The sequence below is a fragment of the Ranitomeya imitator genome, chromosome 8, assembly GCF_032444005.1.
Source record: "Ranitomeya imitator isolate aRanImi1 chromosome 8, aRanImi1.pri, whole genome shotgun sequence".
In the NCBI taxonomy this organism is placed as follows: Eukaryota; Metazoa; Chordata; class Amphibia; order Anura; family Dendrobatidae; genus Ranitomeya; species Ranitomeya imitator.
Window position 1 is genome coordinate 85,770,984 of NC_091289.1, and position 25,215 is coordinate 85,796,198.

The window sequence follows — 25,215 nt, forward strand, 5'->3', positions numbered from 1 at the left end:
CGTCCAGGCTAAGAACCACTGATGAATGATTTGCTGTGAGCACAGCATCAGTGACTAGCGGTGACGTCATCAAGGTTATTGCCGGTCACTGAGACTTAATTCCCAGCCATACCAATGAACTGCGGTGACCTCAGCAAGACCCCTGCTAGCACCATGAGAAAGTCTAGAGGTGCAGAGGCGAGTTCATGCAGTTCACCGGGAGAATTTCACTGCAGTGAATGTGAATTGTGGTTGCCTCTCCTCTGCACCATGAGACTTTCACAATGCTAGCAGGGATCTCACCGAGGTTACTGTAGTTCATTGGCACGACTGGGAACGCAGCCTTAGTGACTGAATGTAACCTCTATGACGTCACAGCTAGTCACCGAGGTTGAGCACGTAGCAGCTCATCCACCAGTGGTTCTCAGCCTGGACAGTCGCATCTTGGCACCATCCAGTTTGAAAACTATTTATCCCCCAGACATGGATTAAGGCGTGGGGCAGAACGATGGACAGGTGAAGGATATTGTCGCTTTTTATTTTTGTTTTATTAAAGGAGACGAGGAATTCAGTGGAATTAGATGTTAGGTGAGTATAACTGTGTTTGTTATTTTTTAAAGGGAAGGTGCCACCAGTTTTCTTGTATTTTGTTTTTTTTGTGAAATTAAGCTTAAAATAGTAATTAAAATTTATTAATGCAATGTTTGCACTGTTTGCAAACATTTCTATATGAAAAATATAATATATTTTTCTACAAATATACATATTTACCACTAGGGGGAGCATTTTCCGTTTTAGACCTCAGCTATAGTAAGATTTAGCAGCTCTGCCCCAGGGATATTAGACCACCCAAAAGGGGAGGGAAATGGTGATGTCAGCAGTTACTGCCCCAACAGTAAGAATGAAGAGCATCATCACAGGGCAGCACCATTTTGTGTGTGACTGCCCTGTGACCTGCTATCACCAGCAGTTACTGAATCAGAGGCACAGCTTGTTTACAGAGGAGCAGAACACAGTGGGCTGAGCAGCATTTTTTGTGAATAACATTCTTGCCATCCCCCTTCCCCCACCTTAATCCCTGTCCTTTCAGCTGCCCTGCTCTCTCTCCCCAGGTGTCACCTCCATCTCTGCAGGCTGCAATTGCAGCTTACAGGAGATCACAGGGACTGTGTGCGGGGGGAGGGGGAGACTCAGCAGGAGAAGCACACAGGGCAGCCTGTGAGAGCAGAGGACTTGTGCCTGCTTGGAGTACAGAGGAGCAGTGAGGGCTTCTTCTGTCCTGCGATAGAGAGCACAGGGCTATAATAAAATGGCAGCTAGTCACACCTACAGCAGTGAGTTGTGCAGCCCACAGAGGCGTGCCCAGCTCACTGCTAATGCTGCTGCAATGTTACAGATAGGAGATAATAGAACGGCGCGGACCCTATGTCCACGGGGTGCCGTAATCTGACACTCATAGTGCCCTGCTACTGCTGCAAAACCAAGATGTCAGCCCCCAGTGCATTCTTTAAACTCATAACACATGAAATCTGTTTCACATGCATTTCAAACTTGCTTATAGCAGCATGTTATGCTACATTACAGTGATTTATTAATGACCTACAAACGTGGTACCTTCCCTTTAAGTGTGTCTTGTTTTATTTTCAAATAAAAGACTTTTCTGGCTGTGACTTTATTTACCATACAACTAAAAGAAGTAATGAATAGGAGTCTTATAGACACCTCTCCATTACTAATCGGTGGGATTGATGTCAACTGACAATAAAACTAAACATCAACACCACAAATATGGAACCCACTTGCCATTGCTACAGGGCAAAGTGGGAAGAGCCAGGTAAATCGCCTCTTCTGGGTTGCTGCAGGCTGCTATTTTTAGGTGGGGGGAGGGGGGATAGGGGGGCAATATCCATGGCCCCTTACCAGACTGAGAATGCAAGCCCCCAGCTGAGTTTTGCCTGGCTGGTTATCAAAAATACAGGGGAACCCACACCAGTTTTTTTTTTTTTATATTACAGTTGTGTTCAAAAGTTTACATACCCTGGCAGATTTTTTGCCTTCTTGACTTTTTTTTTTTTTAGAGAATATGAATGATAACACCAAAACTTTTTCTCAACTCATGGTTAGTGGTTGGGTGAAGCCATTTATTGTCAAATTATTGTGTTTTCTCTTTTTAAATCATAATGACAACCCAAAACATCAAAATGATCCTGATCAAAAGTTCACATACCCCATTTCTTAATACCATGTATTGCCCCCGCTAAAATCAATGACAGCTTGAAGTCTTTTGTGGTAGTTGTGGATGAGGTTCTTTATTTTCTCAGATGGTAAAACTGCCCACTCTTCTTGGCAAAAAGCCTCCAGTTCCTGTAAATTCCTGGACTGTTTAGCATGAATTGCTCGTTTGAGATCACCCTCAAGTGGCTCAATAGTATTGAGGTCAGGAAGCTGAGATGGCCACTCCAGAACCTTCACTTTGTTCTGCTGTAGCCAATGACAGGTCGACTTGGCCTTGTGTTTTGGATCATTGTCCTGTTGGAATGTCTAAGTACATCCCAAGCGCAGCTTCAGGGCTGATGATTGCAAATTTGCCTCTAGTATTTGCTGACAATGTGCTGCATTCATCTTTCCTTCTACTTTGACCAAGTTTCCTGTGCATTTGTAGCTCACATATCCCCAAAACATCAGCGATCCACTTCCGTGCTTTACAGAAGGAATGGTGTTCCATTTATCATAGGTCTTGTTGACCTCTCTCCAAATGTAACTTTTATGGTTGTGGCCAAAAAGTTCAATTTTGGTCTCATCACTCCAAATTACCTTGTTCCAGAAGCTTTGAGCCTTGTCTCTATGCTGTTTTGCATATTGTAGGTGAGCTACTTTATGGTATTTGCGCAGTAATGGCTTACGTCTGGCGACTAGACCATGCAGCCCATTTTCCTTCAAGTGCCTCCTGCTTGTGCATCTTGAAACAGTGGCACCGCTAATTTTCAAAGAGCACAGTATTTCAGCTGATGTTATTTGTGGATTTTTCTTTGCATCCCGAACAATTTTCCTGGCAGTTGTGGACAACATTTTTGTTTGTCTAACTGACCATGGTTTTGTTTTTACAGAGCCCCTATTTTCCATTTGTTAATCACAGTTTGAAGGCTGCTGACTGGCATTATCAATTCATTGGATTTTTTTGAATCCCTTTCCTGTTTTATACAGTTCAACTAACTTTTCCAGTAAATCAATTGATAAGTCTTTTGTTTTCCCCATGATTCACAATCCAGAAAAGTCAGTGGCTGGATGACAGATGAAAGAGTCTGTCTGGAACCCAGAAACTATCTTTGCTTGAAATCAGTGTGTGTCTGCATAAAAGCTAACAGGTCACAGGTGAGGATGTTACCTATAGTAGCCATTCAAACCCTTTTTGTGTTAACTGCTGTGCAATCAGACAAGTTCCCTGGATCAATGCCATATCAAGGAATCTAGCATAGATAACCTGTAACATTATACTTTTCAAGAAAGGCATCCAGTCCCCTCGTAAATTTTAGTAGGGAATCTCTCATTACCACATCATACGGCAGAGAGTTCCATAGTTTCACTGATCTTACAGTAAAGAATCCGCGTCTATGATTATGTTTAAACTTTCTTTCCTTTAGACGTAGAGGATGCCCCCTTGTCCGTGTCTCACGTCTATGAGTAAAAAGATCATTAGAAAGGTCTTTGTACTGTCCTTTCATTTATGTATACATTAAAATAAAATCACCTCATAGCCTTCGTTTTTCCAAACTAAATAGCCCCAAGTGTAATAACCTATCTTGGTATTGCAGACCCCCAGTCCACTAATAACCTTGGTTGCTATTCTCTGCACCTGCTCTAGTTTAGCTATGTCTTTCTTATACACCGGAGACCAGAACTGTACACAGTATTCTAAATGTGGTCGAACTATTGACTCGTATAGAGCTAAAATTATGTTCTCCTCATGAGCATATATGCCTCTTTTAATGCATCCCATGATTTTATTTGCCCTTATAACAGCTGCCTGACACTGGCCACTAAATGTGAGTTTGTCATCTTCCCATACACCCAGGTCTATTTCATTGACTGTTTTGCCAGGAGTTTTAGAATTAAGCACATAGCTATACATCTTATTACCGTATATACTCAAGTATAAGCCGAGATTTTCAGCCCATTTTTTGGGGCTGAAAGTCCCCCTCTCGGCTTATACTCGAGTCATACCCAGGGGTCAGCAGGGGAGGGGGAGCTGTCTAATTATACTCACCTGCTCCTGGTGCGGTACCTGCAAGTCTTTTCCCCGGCGCTGACAGCTTCTTCCTGTAATGAGCGGTCACATGGTACCGTTCATTACAGTAATGAATATGCGGCTCCACCTCCCATAGAGGTGGAGCTGCATATTCATTACTGTAATGAGTGGTAACGGTGACCGCTCAGTACAGGAAGAAGCTGCCGGCGCCAGGGAACAGACATGCAGGGACCGCACCAGAAGCAGATGAGTATAACAGGGAGTAGAGCGCTGCACGATATTCACCTCGTTCTGGCACCTGTTACGGACCTGGTGGTTAGGAGCACCCGGAACGACCTGATGGTTAAACTATCACAGAACAAGCTCTGGGAAGTGGGAGCTCTGCTGACCGCAACCCCTAATCCTATCACACACACTAGAAATAGCCGTGAAGCGTACCTAACTAAGCCTAGACGCCTCTTCACAGCCTAAGAGCTAACTAGGCCTAGAGATAGAAAATAAAGCGTACCTTGCCTCAGAGAAATTCCCCAAAGGAAAAGGCAGCCCCCCACATATATTGACTGTGAGTAAAGATGAAAGTCACAAACACAGGAATGAAACAAGTTTCAGCAAAGGGAGGCCAGACTTACTAAACAGACTGAGGATAGAAAAGGTATCTTTGCGGTCAGCACAAAAAACTACAAAAAGACCACGCAGAGTGTGCAAAAAGACCTCCGCACCGACTCACGGTGCGGAGGTGCCACTCTGCATCCCAGAGCTTCCATCTAGCAAGGCAAAATCATGATAGCACGCTGGACAAGAAAACAATGAACAAATAATTAACTAGCAGGGACTTAGCTTCTGCTGGAGTAGACAGGTCACCAGAAAGATCCAAGAGCGAACTGAACCAGTACAAGAACATTGACAGCTGGCATGGAGTAACGATCTGAGTGGAGTTAAATAGAGCAGCCAGCCAAAGAATAAACTAAGTCACCTGTGGAAGGAACCTCAGAAGCAGCAGCTCCACTCACAGCCACCAGAGGGAGTCCATGGACAGAACTCGCCGAAGTACCATTCATGACCACAGGAGGGAGTTCGATAACAGAATTCACAACAGGCACCGCTCGGTCTTCAGCAGTGACGCTCAGGTCAGAGGGCACGGTGACGTGGTTAGTGCGCGCCCTCTGCCTGAACGTCAGTGGCAGTGCAGGAGACGCTGAAGATGGAGCGGCGCCTGAACGAAGTCAGCAGAATATTGAAAGTGCCGGGGGCCTGAGCGACGGAGAGGTGAGTATGTGATTTTTTTATCGCAGCAACAGCAAATGGGGTAAGTGTCTGTATGGAGCATCTATGGGGCTATAACGTTTATGCAGCATTATATGGGGCCATAACGTTTGTGCAGCACTGTATGGGGCCATAACGTTTGTGCAGCACTTTATGGGGCAAGTGTCTGTATGGGGCCATAACGTTTGTGCAGCACTATATGGGGCAAATGTCTGTATGGAGCCATAACGTTTGTGCAGCACTATATGGGGCAAGTGTCTGTATGGGGCCATAACGTTTATGCAGCACTATATGGGGCAAGTGTCTCTATGGGGCCAAAACATTTGTGCAGCACTATAAGGGGCCATAACGTTTGTGCAGCACTATATGGGGCAAGTGTCTGTATGGGGCCATAACGCTTGTGCAGCACTATATGGGGCAAGTGTCTGTATGGGGCCATGATCAACTTTTGTGCAGCACTATATGGGGCAAAAATCTTTATGGAGCATCTTATGGGGCCATAATCAACATTTGTGCAGCATTATATTGGGCAAATGTGTCTATGGAGCATCTTATGGGGCCATTATTAACCTTTATGCAGGATTATATGGGGCATATTTTAATATGGAGCATCTTATGGGGCCCATCATAAACTTTATGGAGCATTATATGGGGCTCCTGATTCAATATGGATATTCAAAAACACAACCTACTGATGTCTCAATTAATTTTACTTTTATTGGTATCTATTTTTACTTTTGACATTTACTGGTAGCTGCTGCATTTCCCACCCTAGGCTTATAAACGAGTCATTAAGTTTTCCCAGTTTTTTGTGGCAAAATTAGGGGGGGTCGGCTTATACTCGGGTCGGCTTATACTCAAATATATACAGTATTTCTACCCAAGTGCATTACCTTACATTTTTCCCCATTAAAGCTCATTTGTCATTTATCAGCCCAAGCTTCTAGTTTACATAAATCATCCTGTAATATAAAATTGTCCTCCTCTGTATTGATTACCCTGCAGAGTTTAGTGTCATCTGCAAATATTGAAATTCTGCTCTGAATGCCCCCTACTAGGTCATTAATAAATATGTTAAAAAGAAGAGGGCCCATTACTGACCCCTGTGGTACCCCACTGCTAACCGCAAAACAGTCCGAGTGTGCTCCATTAATAACCACCCTTTGTTTCCTATCCCTGAGCCAGCTCTTAACCCACTTACACATATTTTCCCCTATCCCCATTATTCTCATTTTATGTATCAACCTTTTGTGTGGCACTGTATCAAAAGCTTTTGAAAAGTCCATAAACTCATCTCTTCAGGAAAACCTACAGCCTGCACTGACACCGCTGCTGCCTCATCTCTATCGAAGCTACCGCCTCACCAACACCGGAGCTACCGCCTCACCAACACCGGAGCTACCGCCTCACCAACACCGGAGCTACCGCCTCACCAACACCGGAGCTCCTGCAACCCTCAACCTACTGTCTCCTTCCCCATAATCCTGTAGAATGTAAGCCCGCAAGGGCAGGGTCCTCACCCCTCTGTATCAGTCCGTCATTGTTAGTTTGTTTACTGTATGTGATATTTGTAACTTGTATGTAACCCCTTCTCATGTACAGCACCATGGAATCAATGGTGCTATATAAATAATAATAATAATAATATACACTACGTCACTGGGTACCCTTGGTCCAGTCCGAAACTTACATCTTCATAGAAATTGATCAGATTAGTCTGACAGGAACGGTCCCTAGTAAACCCATGTTGATATTGGGTCATGAGATTATTCCTCTTCAGATACTCCAGCATAGCATCTCTTAGAATGCCCTCCAGGATTCTACCCACAGTAGAGGTTAAGCTTACTGGCCTATAATTTCCGAGTTCAGTTTTTGTCCCCTTTTTGAATATTGGCACCACATTTGCTATATGCCAGTCCTGTGGTACAGACCCTGTTATTATGGAATCTTGACTGTACTTAATTCCTGCAGTACTCGGGAGTGTATCCCATCCGGGCCCGGAGATTTGTCAATTTTAGTGATTTTTAGAAGCCGCCGTACTTCCTGCAGGGTTAAGCAGGTGATATTTAATGGGGAATTTTGTCATTACTGATCATTTTGTCTGCCATGGAATTTTCTTCTGGAAATACTGATGAAAAAAGTCATTTAGCATATTGGCCTTTTCCTCATCCTCGTCCACCATTTCACCAAGACTTTTTAACCACTTTCTGACCTCGGACGGGATAGTACGTCCGAGGTCAGAACCTCCGCTTTGATGCGGGCTTCGGTGGTGAGCCCACATCAAAGCCGGGACATGTCAGCTGTTTTGAACAGCTGACATGTGCCCGCAATAGCGGCGGGTGAAATCATGATTCACCCGCCGCTATTAACTAGTTAAATGCCACTGTCAAACGCTGACAGCGGCATTTAACCGGCGCTTCCGGACGGGCGCCCGGAAATGAGCGCATCGCTGACCCCCGTCACATGATTGGGGGACAGCGATGCTTCTGTATAGTAACCATAGAGGTCATTGAGACCTCTATGGTTACTGATCCCAGGTAGCTGTGAGTGCCACCCTGTGGTCGGCGCTCATAGCACACCTGCATTTCTGCTGCATAGCAGCTTCGATCGAGTTGTGCCAGACTCTAGCCTCCTATTGAGGCTATTGAATCATGGCAAAAATAAAAAAAAAAATGTGAAAAAAATAAAAAAAATATAAAAGTTTAAATCGCCCCCCTTTCGCACCGTTCAAAATACATCAATAAAAAAAAAAAAAAAAAACCTACACATATTTGGTATCGCTGCGTTCAGAATCGCCCGATCTATCAATAAAAAAAAGCATTAACCTGATCGCTAAACAGCGTAGCGAGAAAAAAAATTGAAACACCAGAATTACTTTTTTTGGTCACTGCGACATTGCATTAAAATGCAATAACGGGAGATCAAAAGAACGTATCTGCACCGAAATGGGAACATTAAAAACGCCAGCTTGGCATGTAAAAAATAAGCCCTCAACCGTCCCCAGATCATGAAAAATGGAGACGCTACGGGTATCGGAAAATGGCGCGATTTTTTTTTTTTTTAGCAAAGTTTGGAATTTTTTTTCTCCACTTAGATAAAAAAATAACCTAGTCATGTTAGGTGTCTATGAACTCGTAATGACCTAGAGAAACCTAGCAAAAAAGCCAAACAAAAAACAAGTGCGGGACTGCACTATTTTTGCAATTTCACCGCACTTGAAAACGGGAAAAAAATTCCTAGTACACGACATGCCAAAAGCAATGATGTTGTTCAAAAGTACAACTTGTTTAGCAAAAAATAAGCCCTCACATGGCCATATTGACAGAAAAATAAAAAAGTTATGGCTCTGGGAAGGAGGGAGCGAAAAACGAACACAGAAAAACGGAAAATCCCAAGGTCATGAAGGGGTTAAGGGGGCCAACACAATAATTTTTTAGTTTCTTACTATTTACGTAGTTAAAGAATATCTATCTGTCTCAATTTTTGCTACCTTGATTTGCTTTTTACAGAATTTATTTAATCTTCTATATTTATTTAATGCCTATTCACTACCTACTTCCTTTAATTCTCTAAATGCTCTATTTAGCCATATTGGTTTCCTCCTATTTCTAATATGTTTATTCCCATACGGTATATACTGTGCACAGGTCCTATCCAGGATGCTAATAAACGTCTCCCATTTTCTTTGTGTATTTTTATGTCTCAGGATATCGTCCCAGTTAATTGCACCAAGATCATCTCTCATCCGTTGGAAATTTGCCCTCCTGAAGTTTAGTGTCCATGTAACCCCTCTACCACACATCTTATTAAAGGATACATGATACAGGCAGTATTATTTTGTGATCACTATTCCCCAAGTGACCCCCAACCCTTATATTTGCTATGCGGTCTGGCCTGTTGGTTTATATTAGGTCTAGCAGTGCCCCCCTTCTTTGTTGGGTCCTGAACCAGTTGTGAAAGGTAATTGTCTCTCATAGTTGTCAAAAACCAATTACCTTTGCTGGAACTGCAGGTTTCTGTTCCCCAATCTATTTCAGGGTTGTTGAAGTCCCCCATAATAATGACTTCTCCTTGAGTCGCAGCTTCATCTATTTGCTTTATGAGGATATTCTCCGTTGCTTCCATTATTTTTGGAGACTTATAACGAACCCCTATCAGTAATTTATTATTTTTCCACCTCCCCTTACCTCTACCCACAGGGACTCTACATTTTCATTAGATTCACCTATATTATCACGCAGGATGGTTTTTAAGGATGATTTTAAATATATACACACACCTCCCCCTCTATTATCCGTTCGGTCATTTCTGAACAGACTATAGCCCTGCAAGTTAACAGCCCAGTCATGGCTCTCATCCAGCCATGTTTCAGATATCCCCACCATGTCATAATTATGCTCCACAAAATTAATTCTAATTCCTCCATTTTGTTGGCGAGGCTTCTGGCATTAGTATACATGCACTTTATGTATCTCTCTGTACCTCTATTCTTTCTTAATATTGGTAATAGGCAACTCTTAGCTATCAAATGGGCATCAAAGGATTGGTGTCATTTCTTGGAGTGAGCGGTTCACCCAGTTATGGTTATCACGGATCATAAAAATCCGTTATACTTGGAATAGGCGGAACGTCTTACACCAAGACAGGCAAGATGGGCATTATTTTTTTTTACCAGGTTTAACTTTTTTGCTACTTTTAGGCTGGGGAGCAAAACATTAAGGCAGATTTCCTGCCCGTTGGTTTCCTGAGGGAGGAGATAAGTGCAAACCAGTTCCTATTCTCCAAAAGAGGGTAGTGATGATGTCTATATGCTCCAATCTTGAAAGAGAGGTTGTCGTCGCTGACGGGAGACGCCCCTGCTACCTGTCCACTTGGTAAACTGTTTGTTCCAGTCAATCTCGGTCTTAGAGTCCTCAGGGAACATCATGACACGGTGTTGGCTGGACATCCTGGGAATAAGGCCACCGCGGATCTATTACTCGGCATTTTTGGTGGCCAGGTACTCGTACGAATGTTCAGGAGTATGTGTCCACCGGTAAAATCTGTGCACGTTTTAAGCTCTCTCATACTCGTCCGTCAGGGGCTCTCCAACCACTGGAAATTCCCAGCAGACCTTGGACTCATTTGTCAGCCGATTTTATTACAGACCTACCCGTGTCTTCAGGGAACACTGTGATCTTGGTGGTGGTGGACAGATTCAGTAAGATGTCTCATTTTATTTTTTTTACCAGCTTTGCTCTGGCGCAAATTTTCATCAGGGAAATTATTAGACTGCCTGGGATTCCTAAAGATAGTGTTTCTGATCGGGGGATGCAGTTTATCTCCAAATTTTGGAGAGCATTTTGCTCCCTTCTGAGGATCAATTTTGTTTTTTCTTCTGCTTTTCACCAGCAGTCTAACGGGCAGACTGAAAGAGTTAAGCAGAATTTAGAGACATATGTCTTAGATGTTTCATGTCCAAGAACCAGGAGGACTGGGTTACCTACTTACTGTTGACTGAATCACTGTCAGTAATCAACCGGTAAGTCCGCATTTTTCAGGGCAAATGGGTTCCATCCACAGTTTAGTTCTTTTGAATGGAATTGCCCTTCGAGATTACCGGAGAAGAGCGTTTTTCATCTTCCATTTCTATTCCATTTCTAACATATGGCAGGGGGTGACTAATAATTTGAGAAAGATGGGTTCCAAATATAAGAGAGTGTGGCTCATCGGAGACAAGTTGAGTTCAGACCTGTGTGTTGGTGATTTGGCATGGCTATCTTCGAGGAACATTAAGCTGAAGGTTCCATCTTGGAAACTGGGTCCCAGGTTTATTGGTCCTTATAGGATCTTAGCCATCGTCAATCCGGTAGCATTCTGCCTTTTTTTACCACCTATCTTTAGAATACATAAAGTTTTTCACTGTTCACTTCTCAAAAAATACGTGACATCTGCAGTACCTTCACCTCTACCACCTTCTCCTGTCATTATCGATGGTAATCTAGAGTTCCAGATAGCAAAGGTATTAGACTCATCTTGTTTGTCGGTTGCTTCAATACATGGTACATTGGAAGGGGTACGGTCCTGAGGAGATGATGTGGGTACCGGCCTCTGATGTCCATGCGGCCAGACTTGTTCGGGCGTTTCATGTTGCATACTCGGATAAACCTGGCCCTGAGGTTCCAGAGGTCCCTCGTAGAAGAGGGGGTACTGTCACAGGGTTAACGCAACGGTGAAGTGTCAGAAGACCGCAGCGTCTGGTTGCTCCTAATACACTGAGAAGAAGCACTTCTCCAGTGTATTAAGCATGTTTATTTCTTCCAGCAGTACAGGGGTTAATCGGCCATATTGGAAAACTACCACTTTCAACTGTGCTTAGTTAGCCACTCCTTTACCCTATAAAATCTGGGCTTGATTACCAAGTCCTTGCCAGAGTTAGCAATTGCTGCATGACAATGGAGAGGGAGAAGTTGGTTTTGAGAAGGAGAGCTGGAGGAGTTTATTAGGGACTGTTGTCTGGTTTGTACACTTGGAAATTCCTTATCCCTCCCTGTGTTGCTTTCTTTCCCTTTCCTACACACCATAGTGAATACCTCTGTTATTTGTGAGTGTATATTTTGTGTGTGTGTGTGTAGTTTTCAGTTTACCCTTGTATTTGTTTCTCTGTCTGTCTGGTTGGTGTACTGCGGTGCACAGTAGCATCCCCCTTTCCCTAGGTGGGGGAAGGGGACAGATGAAGACCTGTTCTAGGAGATAAAGCAAGGGAGGAGCCTCAGGCGTCTTCACCATCTGACGTATCCCGGGGAACACGGCGAGGTAGGGTGCCCACTAGTGTTAGGGTCAGGAAAGGTGCCCCTGGCCCCAGGTCACTCGCCATTCGAATCGTGACAGATTGGGTATAGGAGATTTACCAGGAATTGAACCATGATATACTTAACTAAGCAGGTGTTTACAAGCATTATTTATTTTTTTTACTGTTACCCATTTTTTTTCTCCAAAAAATAGGTAACAGTAAAAAAAGAAACAAATAATGCTTGACCTCGAATACTTTTTAAAACGGACTTGAGCGATTGTCCAAGCAAACAACTGTGCTCACAAGGACTATCACATTCAGTGGAGATAAAAACAGTAATCACAGTAGCACATTTTGAAGGTGATGAAAATAAAACATGGTAAAGTACTATCTACTATATAATTGTCTAAGGGTCACTTTCTGTCCTTCTGTCTGTATTTTTGTCTGTCACGGATATTCATTGGTCGCGGCCTCTGTCTGTCATGGAATCCAAGTCGCTGATTGGTCTCGCCAGCTGCCTGTCATGGCTGCCGCGACCAATCAGCGATGGCCACAGTCCGATTAGTCCCTCCCTACTCCCATGCAGTCAGTGCCCGGCACCCGCTCCATACTCCCCGCAGTCACCGCTCGCACAGGGTTAATGCCAGCGGTAAAGGACCGCGTTATGCCACGGGTAACTCACTCCGTTACCGCCGCTATTAACCCTGTGTGTCCCCAACTTTTTACTATTGATGCTGCCTATGGAGCGTCAATAGTAAAAGGATCAAATGTTAAAAATAATAATAAAAAAAAAATCATTATATACTCACCTTCCGCCGCCTTTCCCGCTCCTCGCGACGCTCCGGTAACCGCTCCATGCAAGCGTCAGGTTCCGGTGGCAAGGATGGTATGCGACAAGGACCTGCCATGACGTCACGGTCATGTGACCGCGACCTCATCACAGGTCCTGCGCGCCTGCGTGAGAAAGACCTGCCATGACGTCACGGTCATGTGACCGCGACGTCATCACGGGTCCTGCGCTACCAACCCTGGGACTGGAAGCTGCCGAGTGCACCGCACACAGGCGACAGGACTACAAGGGCTCCCTCGGAAGGTGAGCATATGTTTATTTCTTAACCTGTGACATACGTGGCTGGGCAATATACTACGTGGTTCTGTGCTGTATAATACGTCGCTGTGCAATATACTACGTGGCTCTGTGCTGTATATTACGTCACTGGGCAATATACTACGTAACTGGGCAATATACTACGTGGCTGGGCAATATACTATGTGGCTCTGTGCTGTATACTACGTGACTGGGCAATATACTACGTGACTGGGCAATATACTACGTGGCTGGGCAATATACTATGTGGCTGGACAATATACTACGTCACTGGGCAATATATTACGTTGCTGGGCAATATACTACGTCACTGGGCAATGTATTACATGACTGGGCAATATACTACGTGGCTGGGCAATATACTACGTGGCTAAGCAATATACTACGTGGTTGGGCAATATACTACGTGGCTGGGCAATATACTATGTGGGCTGTGCAATATACTACGTGGACATGCATATTCTAGAATACCCGATGCGTTAGAATCGGGCCACCATCTAGTGATATGATACACTGCCACCTGACCCGCTTTATAATTTAAATAGAGAATATCTGTTAAAAGTACCACTTTATACTGAGAGAATACGGAGGTATCACTCATGCCCTGCTGATATCAAAATATCGGTGAAATTAAAACATTTATTTAAACAGGTTAAAAGTTAACGTGTTTCGAGGTCACGCATGAACTCTTCATGAGGACAAACCTAAAACTCTGGGCAAAACCGTCAATGAAAAAGACCTGGGTGTATGGGTGGATGACAAACTCATGTTCAGTGGCCAGTGTCAGGCAGTTGCTGCAAAGGCAAATAAAATAATGGGATGCATTAAAAGAATACTGTGCACAGTTCTGGTCTCCGGTGTATAAAAAAAGACATAGCTGAACTAGAGCGGGTGCAGAGAAGAGCGACCAAGGTTATTAGAGGACTGGGGGGGTCTGCAATACCAAGATAGTTTATTACAGTGGGGCTATTTAGTTTGGAAAAACGAAGACTAAGGGATGATCTTATTTTAATGTATAAATATATGAGGGGGCAGTACAAAGCTCTTTCTGATGATCTTTTTAATCATAGACCTGAGACAGGGACAAGGGGGCATCCTCTACGTCTGGAGGAAAGAAGGTTTAGGCATAATAACACGCGGATTCTTTACTGTAAGAGCAGTATGATGATGTAATGAGTGTTTCATTACTTAAATTTAAGAGGGGATTGGATACCTTTCTCGAAAAGTATAATGTTGCAGGGTATATATACTAGATTCCTTGATAGGGCGTTGATCCAGGGAACTAGTCTGATTGCCGTATGTGGAGTCGGGAAGGAATTTTTTTCACCAAAGTGGAGCTTACTATTTGCCACATGGGTTTTTTTGCCTTCCTTCGGATCAACATGTTAGGGCATGTTAGGCTATGGGTTGAACTAGATGGACTTAATTGTCTTCCTTCAACCTTAATAACTATGTAAACCTAATGACCAGGTTTGTCCTGATGAAGAGGTCGTGCGTGACCTCGAAACCTCTCTGTATTTGTGGTCGTCTTCTTTATCTGTGCAGCAGCTGTTACATGCCCATTATGTCTTGCCATTCAGCAATCTACCAAGGTGAGTGTAGTCTCTCCTTTACCTGACACCCCTTTGTCATCAGATAAGACCCAGTTGCGCTTTTTCTTTCCCAGTTTCTTCTTTCCGTAACATACCAACGGTTAGTTATCAGGTAATATATGTTCAGTGTGTAGTAAAATAGTTACAGGTTATCTTCTACGGTTTACAGCATTACTCCATTTCATCTCAGTCATCTTGTGACTGCAGCCCTTACTGGCCAGAAATTACTGCCAGCCTTTACTTTTGACTCTTAATGCAAGTCTATGAGAGGCTCGTTCTGAGTTTCATACACTTACAATGACAGGACACAACTGTGGTCATGTGGTGCAGAAGAGGACCGGAGTGGTGATGTAGACAACAGCGCCTGAGAAGTATTTTACTACATACATTGTACATACATTGCTATTTTTTCCCATTTCATCATTATGCATCAGTAGAGTAGTACTTTAAAAGTAGTCTAATAAAGAATGCACTTACCTATGTATCTGAAGGTACATCTGATGAAAAGAAACGCAAGATCCTGCTAAGAACTGTATGAATTCCTAAAAATAAAAAAAATAAAAAAAGCCTTGTGTTATTGACAATTATCAGTTATTTAGCTACAAGGGTTCTTCAAGTCTGACATTTTTCTGACTTATCCATCAATACCCGGTCACTGAAGTTGTTCCATCACCTCTCTTCTGTGATGTGACAACTTTTTGTAGCTTACAGGCACAGCACAATATATTTGCAGGTTGTAGTAGCTGTGACCTGCAGTACTAGGTACAGTCACTATACCTGGTAAATACTAAATAGACCAATCCCTAGGGACAATGTTACAGTCCCAGAGTAGCCACTTAGCATTTCCCTTTTCAGAAAACGTCTCCACAGGATTCTGTAGTCAAACCCCATGGTGGTATCAATCCCCGAAGGTGAACAGTTATGAATAATAAGTGGTCACATTGAGACATCTCCCTATGCAGAAAATTTGCAGTTTTCAAGTCATCAATATGGCGTTTTATCCTAATGATACTTTTTTAGATTACTTGTGCTCCCCATGAAACCCAAGTGTTGGCTACCCTTTTAGGTAGTCATTACGCTGTGGTCCAAGCTTCTAGCTAACCATTATACTCAATGACATAGTGTTTACATTCATTCACAAGACTCAATATTGTTCATGGATTATCACACCCTGCTCCAGTCAACTAACGACTATTCCTAATACCCCGGAATTGAATGAAAACGTACAGCTCGTTTTAGTGTAGCGTTATGTTTCCGTTATATTTGGCCACACTTCAGAGGTAAAATCAAGCCTCAGCTGTAAATATTGTAAAAAAAAGTGTGGGTCTGGCACACCTTATACCAGTCACATTGCTAAAGAAGAGATCTGCAGCGATGCCAGCAGCATATATTGACACAGGGAACTAGTCTGATTGCCGTATGTGGAGTCGGGAAGGAATTTTTTCCCCAATGTGGAGCTTACTCTTTGCCACATGGGTTTTTTTTGCCTTCCTCTGGATCAACATGTTAGGGCATGTTAGGTTAGGCTATGGGTTGAACTAGAAGGACTTATAGTCTTCCTTCAACCTTAATAACTATGTAACATTGCAGATTTGAAATCTTCAACTTCAGTCAATTATTTGATGAAGATTTCCCATAATCTCCTGCTATGGTATGTACCCTGAAGGTCAGCTTAGTTACCCACAGGACGTGAGATAAATATGATGGGTTTTTAACCAGGGTCAAGATGGGTATCTAGGGCCATAATATACAGACACATCAATTTGTAAAAGGGTTGCCCCATCACATATTTTCAGCCCACAGGCTCCATGATATACATACAAAATAAAGTGTGCTTTACTCAAGCTCTCCGGTTCCAATGATGCCTCGCTAGTCTTTTTTTATCAGCTGAAGCAGCGACATGATGTTGACAACTCTGCAGAGAATCACAGAGCTCAGCCAGTGCTAAGTCAATCAGTTCAGTGATAGGCTGTGGTGGTAAAGTCATTTCAACAACACAGCAACCAAACAACAAAGACCGTGGTAGTGGTGCAGATACAGTCTTGGACCTGGGAATGTTAGGTAAAGAACAATCTGATTTCATATATGTCTCTGAGCCTGTCAGATAAAAATTGTTGGTCTATAAATTGACTTCACCTGGGATGTGCAGTTTGACATTTAACAATGTGGATTGCAGTACTAAATGGATGCTAGTCTGCATGTGGCATCTCTGGCTTTTCTGAAAAGAATCCACCTCATTATGTGACCTGTCACTTGCTTTGTATCCAGGACTCAGATTTTAAATTCTTGCAAAAACATTCATGCCATATGTAACATTACTCCTGTATAATATGTATATACAGTATACTGATCTATATGGTACACACATATATAGATCCAGTTTAGGCAAAAAATTACATGTGAACATGGTTTTACATCTTGGAATCTACAGGAATGCAGAAATGCCTATTACCTGCTGCTCACATAAACAATTAAAGGGACACTGTCACCTGGATTTGGAGGGAACAATCTTCAGCCATGGAGGCGGGGTTTTTGATTCACCCTTTCCTTACCCGCTGGCTGCATGCTGGCTGCAATATTGGATTGAAGTTCATTCTCTGTCCTCCATAGTACACGCCTGCGCAAGGCAAGATTGCTTTGTGCAGGCGTGTACTACGGAGGACAGAGAATGAACTTCAATCCAATATTGCAGCCAGCATGCAGCCAGCGGGTAAGGAAAGGGTGAATCAAAAACCCCCAAACCCCGCCTCCATGGCTGAAGATTGTTCCCTCCAAATCCAGGTGACAGTGTCCCTTTAAAGACTGTCCTAAAAACAGGCCTACCACTGCTATTGCATTGTCACATTACTCCCTGCTGAATCCACAGAAAAAGCTGGATTACTTACCTGTAATGCTCTTTTAATGAGTCCACGACAGCACCCACATGAGAGAGGGATCCGCCCATAGGAACAGGAAACCTACAGAATAAAAAGAGGCGGTCCCCTCTCCTCCTCAGTTTAGTTTTCAGAGTATAAAAAAGGGAACCGCGAAAGTTTTAGTATTAACTCATATTCAGCAATATAAATGTCTTAAACTCTATACAACCATTATTTGTGAGCTTAAAGGAAGAAAAAAATGCATAATTAGGGAGGGTAGTAAGCAGGTGCTGTCGTGGACTCATTAAAAGAGCATTACCGGTAAGTAATCCAGCTTTTTACCCTTCGCCACGACAGCACCCACATGAGAGACTTTCAGAGACTTATTATCTGTGTGGGATTAGTGTACTAAGGACAGCTCTACCAAAGGTCAGGTCGGAAGATGTAGATAGATCAAGTCTATAATGGTTGTAAAAGGTAGAAGCTTTTGACCAAGTTGCGGCCTTACATATTAAATCTATCGGTACATCTGCTTGCTCCGCCCAAGAGGATGCCATAGCCCTTGCCGAATGTGCTTTTATGCCATCTGGAGGAACCTCGCTTTTTGATGAATAGGCCAAGCAGATAGCTTCTCTGATCCATCAAGATAAGGTAGTTTTTGTGACCCCATGTCCTTTCCTGTGGCCCTGAAAAGAGACAAACAGAGCCCTACTCTGCCTCCAGGCCTGAGATCTTTCTACATAGGTCAAGATGGCTCTTCTGACATCTAAGGTATGGAACTTCTGCTGTTCTGAAGTTACGGGAGTATCAAAAAAGGAAGGGAGAAAAATTTCCTGTGACCTATGCTAGATGGATGCAACCTTAGGAAGGTATGAGGGTCTGGCTTAAGGACTACCCGATCTTGGAATACCAACATGAAGGGTGGGTCTATTGAGAGGGCCTGGATGTCACTAACCCTTCTGGCTGAAGTTAGGGCTACCAATAGGGCGACTTTATATGATAAGACATTTAAGGGTATAGAATCTAGAGGTTCAAATGGGGGACCAGTTAAGGCCTCAAGGACTAGGTTTAGATCAGACGGTGGTAGACGGGGAATATGGACCGGGTTGCTCCGTTCACAGGCCTTTATAAATCTGGAGATCCACTTATCTCCTACTATATTGCACCCACATAGGGCTGACACTTGTACTCTCAGGGTGTTTACTGATAAACCTAATTCTTGACCTTTCTGTAAGAATTCTAGGATGGGTATAACTGGAGCTTGTCTAGAAAAAGGTTGTGTATAAAAACTTAAGAATTTTTTCCATACCCTACTGTATATTAGGGTAGTAGATCTTTTCCTACTCAAGAATAGAGTGTCTACAAGCTCTTCAGAAAAGCCTCTTGAAATCAATAGCCACCTCTCAAATTCCACGCCGTCAAGTGAAGTCCTTTCACTTGCGGATGGAAAAAAGGTCCTTGGGATAGTAACTTCCGGTCTGACGGAAGAATCCATGGGTCGCATAGAGACATGGCCTGGAGACAAGAGAGACATGGTCTCTTCGGCCAGAAGGGTGCGATAAGAATCACCCTTGTTTTCTCCCTCCTGATATTCCTGAGCACTAGTGGAATCAGTGACATTGGAGGAAAGACATACACTAGATCAAACTTCCAGGAATGCTGAAGTGAATCCAACATGTCTGGATGATCAATCATGTTCAAGGAAGAGAAGCTTTGTACCTGTCGGTTCTCCCTGGTTACAAACAGATGTATTTGTGGGATACCCCATAATTTTGTTATCTTCTTGAACGGGAGCTGGTTGAGAGACCACTCTCCTTGACGTAGCATGTTTCGGCTGAGAAAGTCTGCTTTCGTGTTTTCTACCCCTTTCATGTGAAGGGCTGTTAGGGATGAGAGATAGGTTTCTGCTAAATGGAAGATATCTGCTGCTATGGTCATCAGGCTTCCTGACCGTGTACCCCCTTGACGGTTCACGTATGCCACTGCGGTGAAATTGTCTGAGAAAATTCTTACATGCGCTCCTCGAATCTGTGGAAGGAAATTATTTAAGGCATATTCCACTGCTTTAAACTCTTTCCAATAAGAAGAGTACATTGATTCCGACAGATTCCAGACATCTTGGGCTAGATTATCCCCCATATGGGCACCCCAACCCGGGGGCTTGTATCGGTAGTAATTATTATGGAAGGCTCTATTATCCAAGGTATCCCTTTAGATAGATGATCTATATCTAACCACCAGGTTAGGGAATCTACTACATTTTGGGAGAAAGTCAATTTATTTTCCAAATGTCCCTGTGCGCTCTCCTGAGCGTACAAGATCTCATATTGTAATGGTCTAACATGAAATTGAGCCCATGGGACTGCTGGAATGCATGAAGTTAAAGATCCTAGTAAGGACATAGCTTCCCTTTGTGACATGACCGGGTTCTTTATTGCCAATGTCACTTTGGATTGTATAGTCAATTTTTTTGACTGTGCGAGGAAGCATCTCTCTTACGGAGTCTAGATGGATTCCTAGGAATGTTTGAAAGTTTTCTGGATTCAGTCTGGATTTTTCGTAATTGACGATCCATCCTAACTCCTGTAGGGACGAAATTGTATTAGATAAACGGTCTTTACATTGAGACACAGAATTTCCAACTACCAGAAAGTAATCTAGGTAGGGTATTATTAGAGTATCTTGTTGGCGTAGGTAAGCCATCACCTCTAGCATTACTTTTGTAAAGATGCTAGGAGCCATTGAAAGACCAAAGGGCATTGCCACATATTGAAAGTGACGAACCTGTCCAGCTCAGTTGACTGCTACCCTTAGGTACCGCTGGTGCTTGGTGTGTATGGAAAGATGATAGTAGGCATCTTTTAGGTCTATTCCTGCAATCACACATCTAGGAAACAAAAGTTTGATGGTAGAACCAATGGATTCCATTTTAAAAGTATGGTTACGTAAAAAAGAATTTAACTTTCTGAGATTAATGATAGTTCTGAATGAACCATCCGGTTTATTTATCAGGAATAAAGGGGAATAAAATCCCTTCCTTTCTTGACCCATGGGAACTTCTATCAGAACTCTCTTAGTTAGTAGGGACAGGATCTCTGTTTCAAGAGCCTTTTATTGTTTTAGCCCTTTAGATGATGTTACTATAAATGAATCCCAAGGGATTAGTTCAAATTCTAATTTTAATCCGGATTCTATGATGTTAAGAATCCATTGGCTTGATGTTACTTTCTTCCATTTTTGGAAAAAATATTTTAGTCTGCCACCAACTTGAGTGTTAGCGGTACTTGTGACGTCTTGTATTATAGGATCCGTTAAATAATGCACCTCTTTGTTTTGGATCCTTTGTTTCCCAGCGCTCCCTTTGAGCCTCAAATGGTTTATTTCTGGTAAAGGGACGTCTTCTAAAGGCTCTCCTGTAAGAAGGAAGAGACTGGTTAGGAATCCTTTCTTTCTTTCTCCTGCTTTGTTTAGGAGATCATCTAATGCCTTTCCAAAAAGGAACTCACCCTGCCACGGGATCGCACAAAGTTTAGCTTTCGTCTGTGCTTCCCCCTTCCAACTCTGTAACCAGAGTGCTCGCCGGGCTGTATTTACTAAGCCGGCTGATCTGGCTGCTAAGCGTAGCGAGTCCGCTGACGCATCTGCCAGAAACGCTACAGCTTCTTTTATTAGATGGATTGTAGGAAGGATTTTTTCTCTCGGAGTTTTTCTTTAATTTGTTCCTCCAATTTTTCCACCCAAACTAGTAGTGACCTGGCTGTACATGTGCTAGATATTGCAGGTCTGAATGCCCCTGTGTTGGCCTCCCATTACCTTTTCAGTAAGGCCTCAGCTTTTCGGTCTAAAGGATCTGGCAAGACCCCTGAATCCTCTACTGGTATATGGATTCTTTGGATGTTGAAGCAACTGCGGCATCCACTTTAGGCAATTTTGACCACGAATTTAGTTCTTCATCGCTAAAGGGATAACGTCTCTTAGAGGATGATGGAAAGAAACTCTGAATGTTTTGCCTATCCAATTCCTTTTTAATTAGCTCTTTAATGGTTGGTATTACGGGAAAAGATCTCCGTTTTTTTTTACCCAACCTGGCAAACATGATGTCCTGTGCCGCTTTTGACCGTTTCTTATCTGGGCATCCCATTGTACTTCTAACTGATTTTACTAGGTTGTCTATGCTATCTTCTGGTAAACAAGGACCCCCTTCCGATTCAGACGAGCTTAGCTGAGAATTTGAGTTGTTTAAGGATATATACATCTCCTTCGATTCCGAGTTTACTGGTGAGAGGAAACTGCTTGGCAGGCGTGTACTGGAGCTACTAGTGTGCGCCAACCCCTGCATTTCTTCACGGATTACAGCTCTTACGTCCTTACTTTTTCTTCATGTAAAGTTTGACTGATACACTCGGGGCATAACCTTTTAACGTAAGAGTCCGGAAGAGGCTGTGTACATAGGGCACATTCCTTATGCTTAGACTTGTGTGTCTGTTTCTTAGTCTAAAAGGGAGAGTGACACAGGAGGAATAAATCAGCATATATGAAGAGGATTTTTAACACTCACCCAGTGAAGCTGAAAGGTACCGGTTCTGGAGGCAGAGATTTGGGTGAAATATCCTTGGCATTCTGTCTGGCTGTGGATCGCTTCTCTGTGGGGCGACCACTGCTTTTAGTGCTGCTTCTGGCGCTTCTCTCCTTGCTGGGATGACGCTGTTCTGCTGTAGGCAGGTGCGCTTCGTCGGCCGGTGAAGCCATCTTACACACACCGGCTCCGACGGCGGCACCGTTTTTTAAATCTCCTGCCTCCCCGAACAGAACCCGGAAGTGCTCCGGCTACTTCCGGGTTAGACGCGCCGCTCTCTCTCCACGCGGCAGCCGGAGCATTGAAAGCCGGCTGCTGCAGCGCGCGCGTCCTCATGGAACCAGGTGGCCCACCCTGGACCCGGACCATGGATCGGTGGACAGACGAGGGGGGAGGCTGCAAGCAGGGGGTCCCCCATCGCTGCTTCTGGTATCGCAGCCCTGCTGGTCTCACAGAACCCACACAGGCGGATGCATCTGGCCCAGGAATCCTCTTCTGTAGGAAACATCGGATTCCTATAGGAACAGGAAACCTAAATTGGGGAGGAGAAGGGACCGCCTCTTTTTATTCTGTAGGTTTCATTTCCTATGGGCGAATCCCTCTCTCATGTGGGTGCTGTCGCAGCGAAGGGTAAAAAAAGCAGTAAATGTTGGATAAGACTAGGTCCACATTTGCGGCTGAGTCAACAGCGTCTCGTCTGCAACCGCATGGCAAAGCGCATGCAAACACATGATAACGCTGTGTTTTTTATCCACATCTACTTTACACATGAAGGATAAAAAAAATGCAACGTTTGCATGCATTTTTGCTTGAGCTTGCTTTTTTAGGCTACGTTCACACTAGCGTTATGCTAGTTTGCGTCGGGTTTGCGTCGGGCGACGCAGCGGCGACGCATGCGTCATGCCCCCCTATATTTAACATGGGGGACGCATGCGTTTTTGTTTGTTGCGTTGTGCGACGCATGCGTCTTTTTTGCCGCAAGCGTCAAACCAAGAAAACGCAACAAGTTGCATTTTTCTTGCGTCCAGACTTCGGCAAAAAACGACGCATGCGTCGCAAAACGCAGCGTTTTTGCATGCGTTTTAATGCGTTTTTATTTGCGTTGTGCGTTGCGTCACCGACGCAGCGGCGCACAACGCAAATGTGAACGTAGCCTTATGCACACACTTTTGATAGGAAACAAAACCTTAAGGACAATTTCCTTGTCACAAGCACTCTCCCAATGGGCGTCTCATGGGATTTCAGTATTTAGACCCTTGTGCAAACGCAAGCGAACGCATGTCCTTGCGTTCCTATAGACTGTAATGCGTTTATTTGACGCACTCCTTCCGCAAGAGTCCACATGCGTATGGCGGCGGAAATTTGCTGCCACAAAAATTTTATTATGGTGCGTCAGCCGCAGACCGCGAAAATACGCATGCGAAAGCAAACGCAGGCGAACGCATGCAAACTTAAGAACCTGTGTCCACAATGTAAAAGATAAGACATCAAGACTAGTGATGAGCGAATATACTCGCTACGCGAGATTTCTCGAGCATGCTCGGGGGTCCTCAGAGTATTTTTTAGTGCTCAGAGTTTTTCTTTCTTTCTTGTCAACCATCAAAGATCTTTTTCAAGCTTGAAACGTTGCAGTTGGCACAATAAAAAGGAAAGTTTTTCACCTGGATTGACAGGTTCATTTAAGCTCGCCTTCTCCTACAACCTTTTTTATTCTGTCCCAACTGTCTCCAGTGACTAAAGGAGCAAATGTGATTTATAGCCAGCAATCATTGTGTGATGCTGCCACCTTCTGTCGGCCAAAATAATTAGGTAACTTCACAAAGGGCATTTTTTATGTTAATTTTCAGCTGCTTTTTACAGTACCAGCAAAAAGCCTATGAGATTTCAGAAATCTCATGCACACACAATGGTTTTTTGTGTCAACAGGATTTTGTGCTTTGCTTCCTTTTTTTGGACAAGGAGCATGTCAGTTCTTTCAGTGTTTTTTAAGCGTTTTTCACCCACTGACTTGAATGAGTGTTGAAAAAACGCTGCAAAAACGCAACAAAAATGCACCTAAACCTGCGTTTTTGCCCCAGCTTCTTTCCTGCCAAGATGATCAGGTTTTGCTGCTGGAAAAAAAAGGAGCAAAAACTCCCTGTGTGAACTCACACTTAGTATGCTTTCTAAAATTTCTGACATCAGACCCCCCCCCCCCCCTTCATTACCACCTGCCCCTGGGCTGAACCAACTACACAGGCTGTTTGTCTGCCCCCTGGCTCCAGCAATCTTTAAATATCAATTATTTACCTTAATATGAATTAGATATTTATAATACGTTTCTCTTTACTATCTTAATACTATTTTACGTAAACTTCGAGACACTTTTAGAATTAGAACGACTTTGAGGAGATACAGAGCTCAAGGCGACTGGCAAATTGCTATGCATGGAGCTTCGCATTAAACAGAGCGGCAGTGCATGTTCACATTCACATTACATCCCTCTTTCAGCCTGAAGCAAGAAGCTTACCTTGGTGTAGTGCACAAGGGAGTTGGCAAAGAAACGGCACAGCTTTACAGTTTTCTGGAATAACCTCTGGTCTGTAATCTGCTACCAAAACAAAAAAGGTATTGTGCACAATTACTTTTTTGTAGCCAATTACCTGAGTAAGCACACCATACAAGTTAAAAAGAATATCATAATTTGCACCAAATCTTTAGCGTACATTTATCAGCACCGCCAATCCATATTTATCATACGCTGCAATTGAATAATAAAGTTGGAGCAACTTTTACCAGCTCAACTTTAAACCCTTAAGCCCCGAGGGTGGTTTGCACGTTAAAG

The 25,215-nt window shown here is 43.5% G+C and overlaps 1 protein-coding gene across 2 annotated transcripts in view; it reads right to left on the bottom strand.

Annotated features, from left to right (window-relative positions):
- The window catches only part of FIRRM (FIGNL1 interacting regulator of recombination and mitosis), a 693,335-nt gene that overhangs the window by 416,471 nt on the left and 251,649 nt on the right, over positions 1-25,215 (bottom strand). Inside the window, exons 9-10 of one of the 2 annotated variants that reach the window (XM_069737142.1) lie at positions 24,901-24,981; positions 15,438-15,502 (exon numbers count right to left, since the gene is read on the bottom strand). In XM_069737142.1, the coding sequence (XP_069593243.1) occupies positions 15,438-15,502; positions 24,901-24,981 (146 nt within the window). The remainder of the gene's footprint in view (positions 1-15,437; positions 15,503-24,900; positions 24,982-25,215) is intronic. The other variant, XM_069737143.1, reaches the window with a different exon arrangement.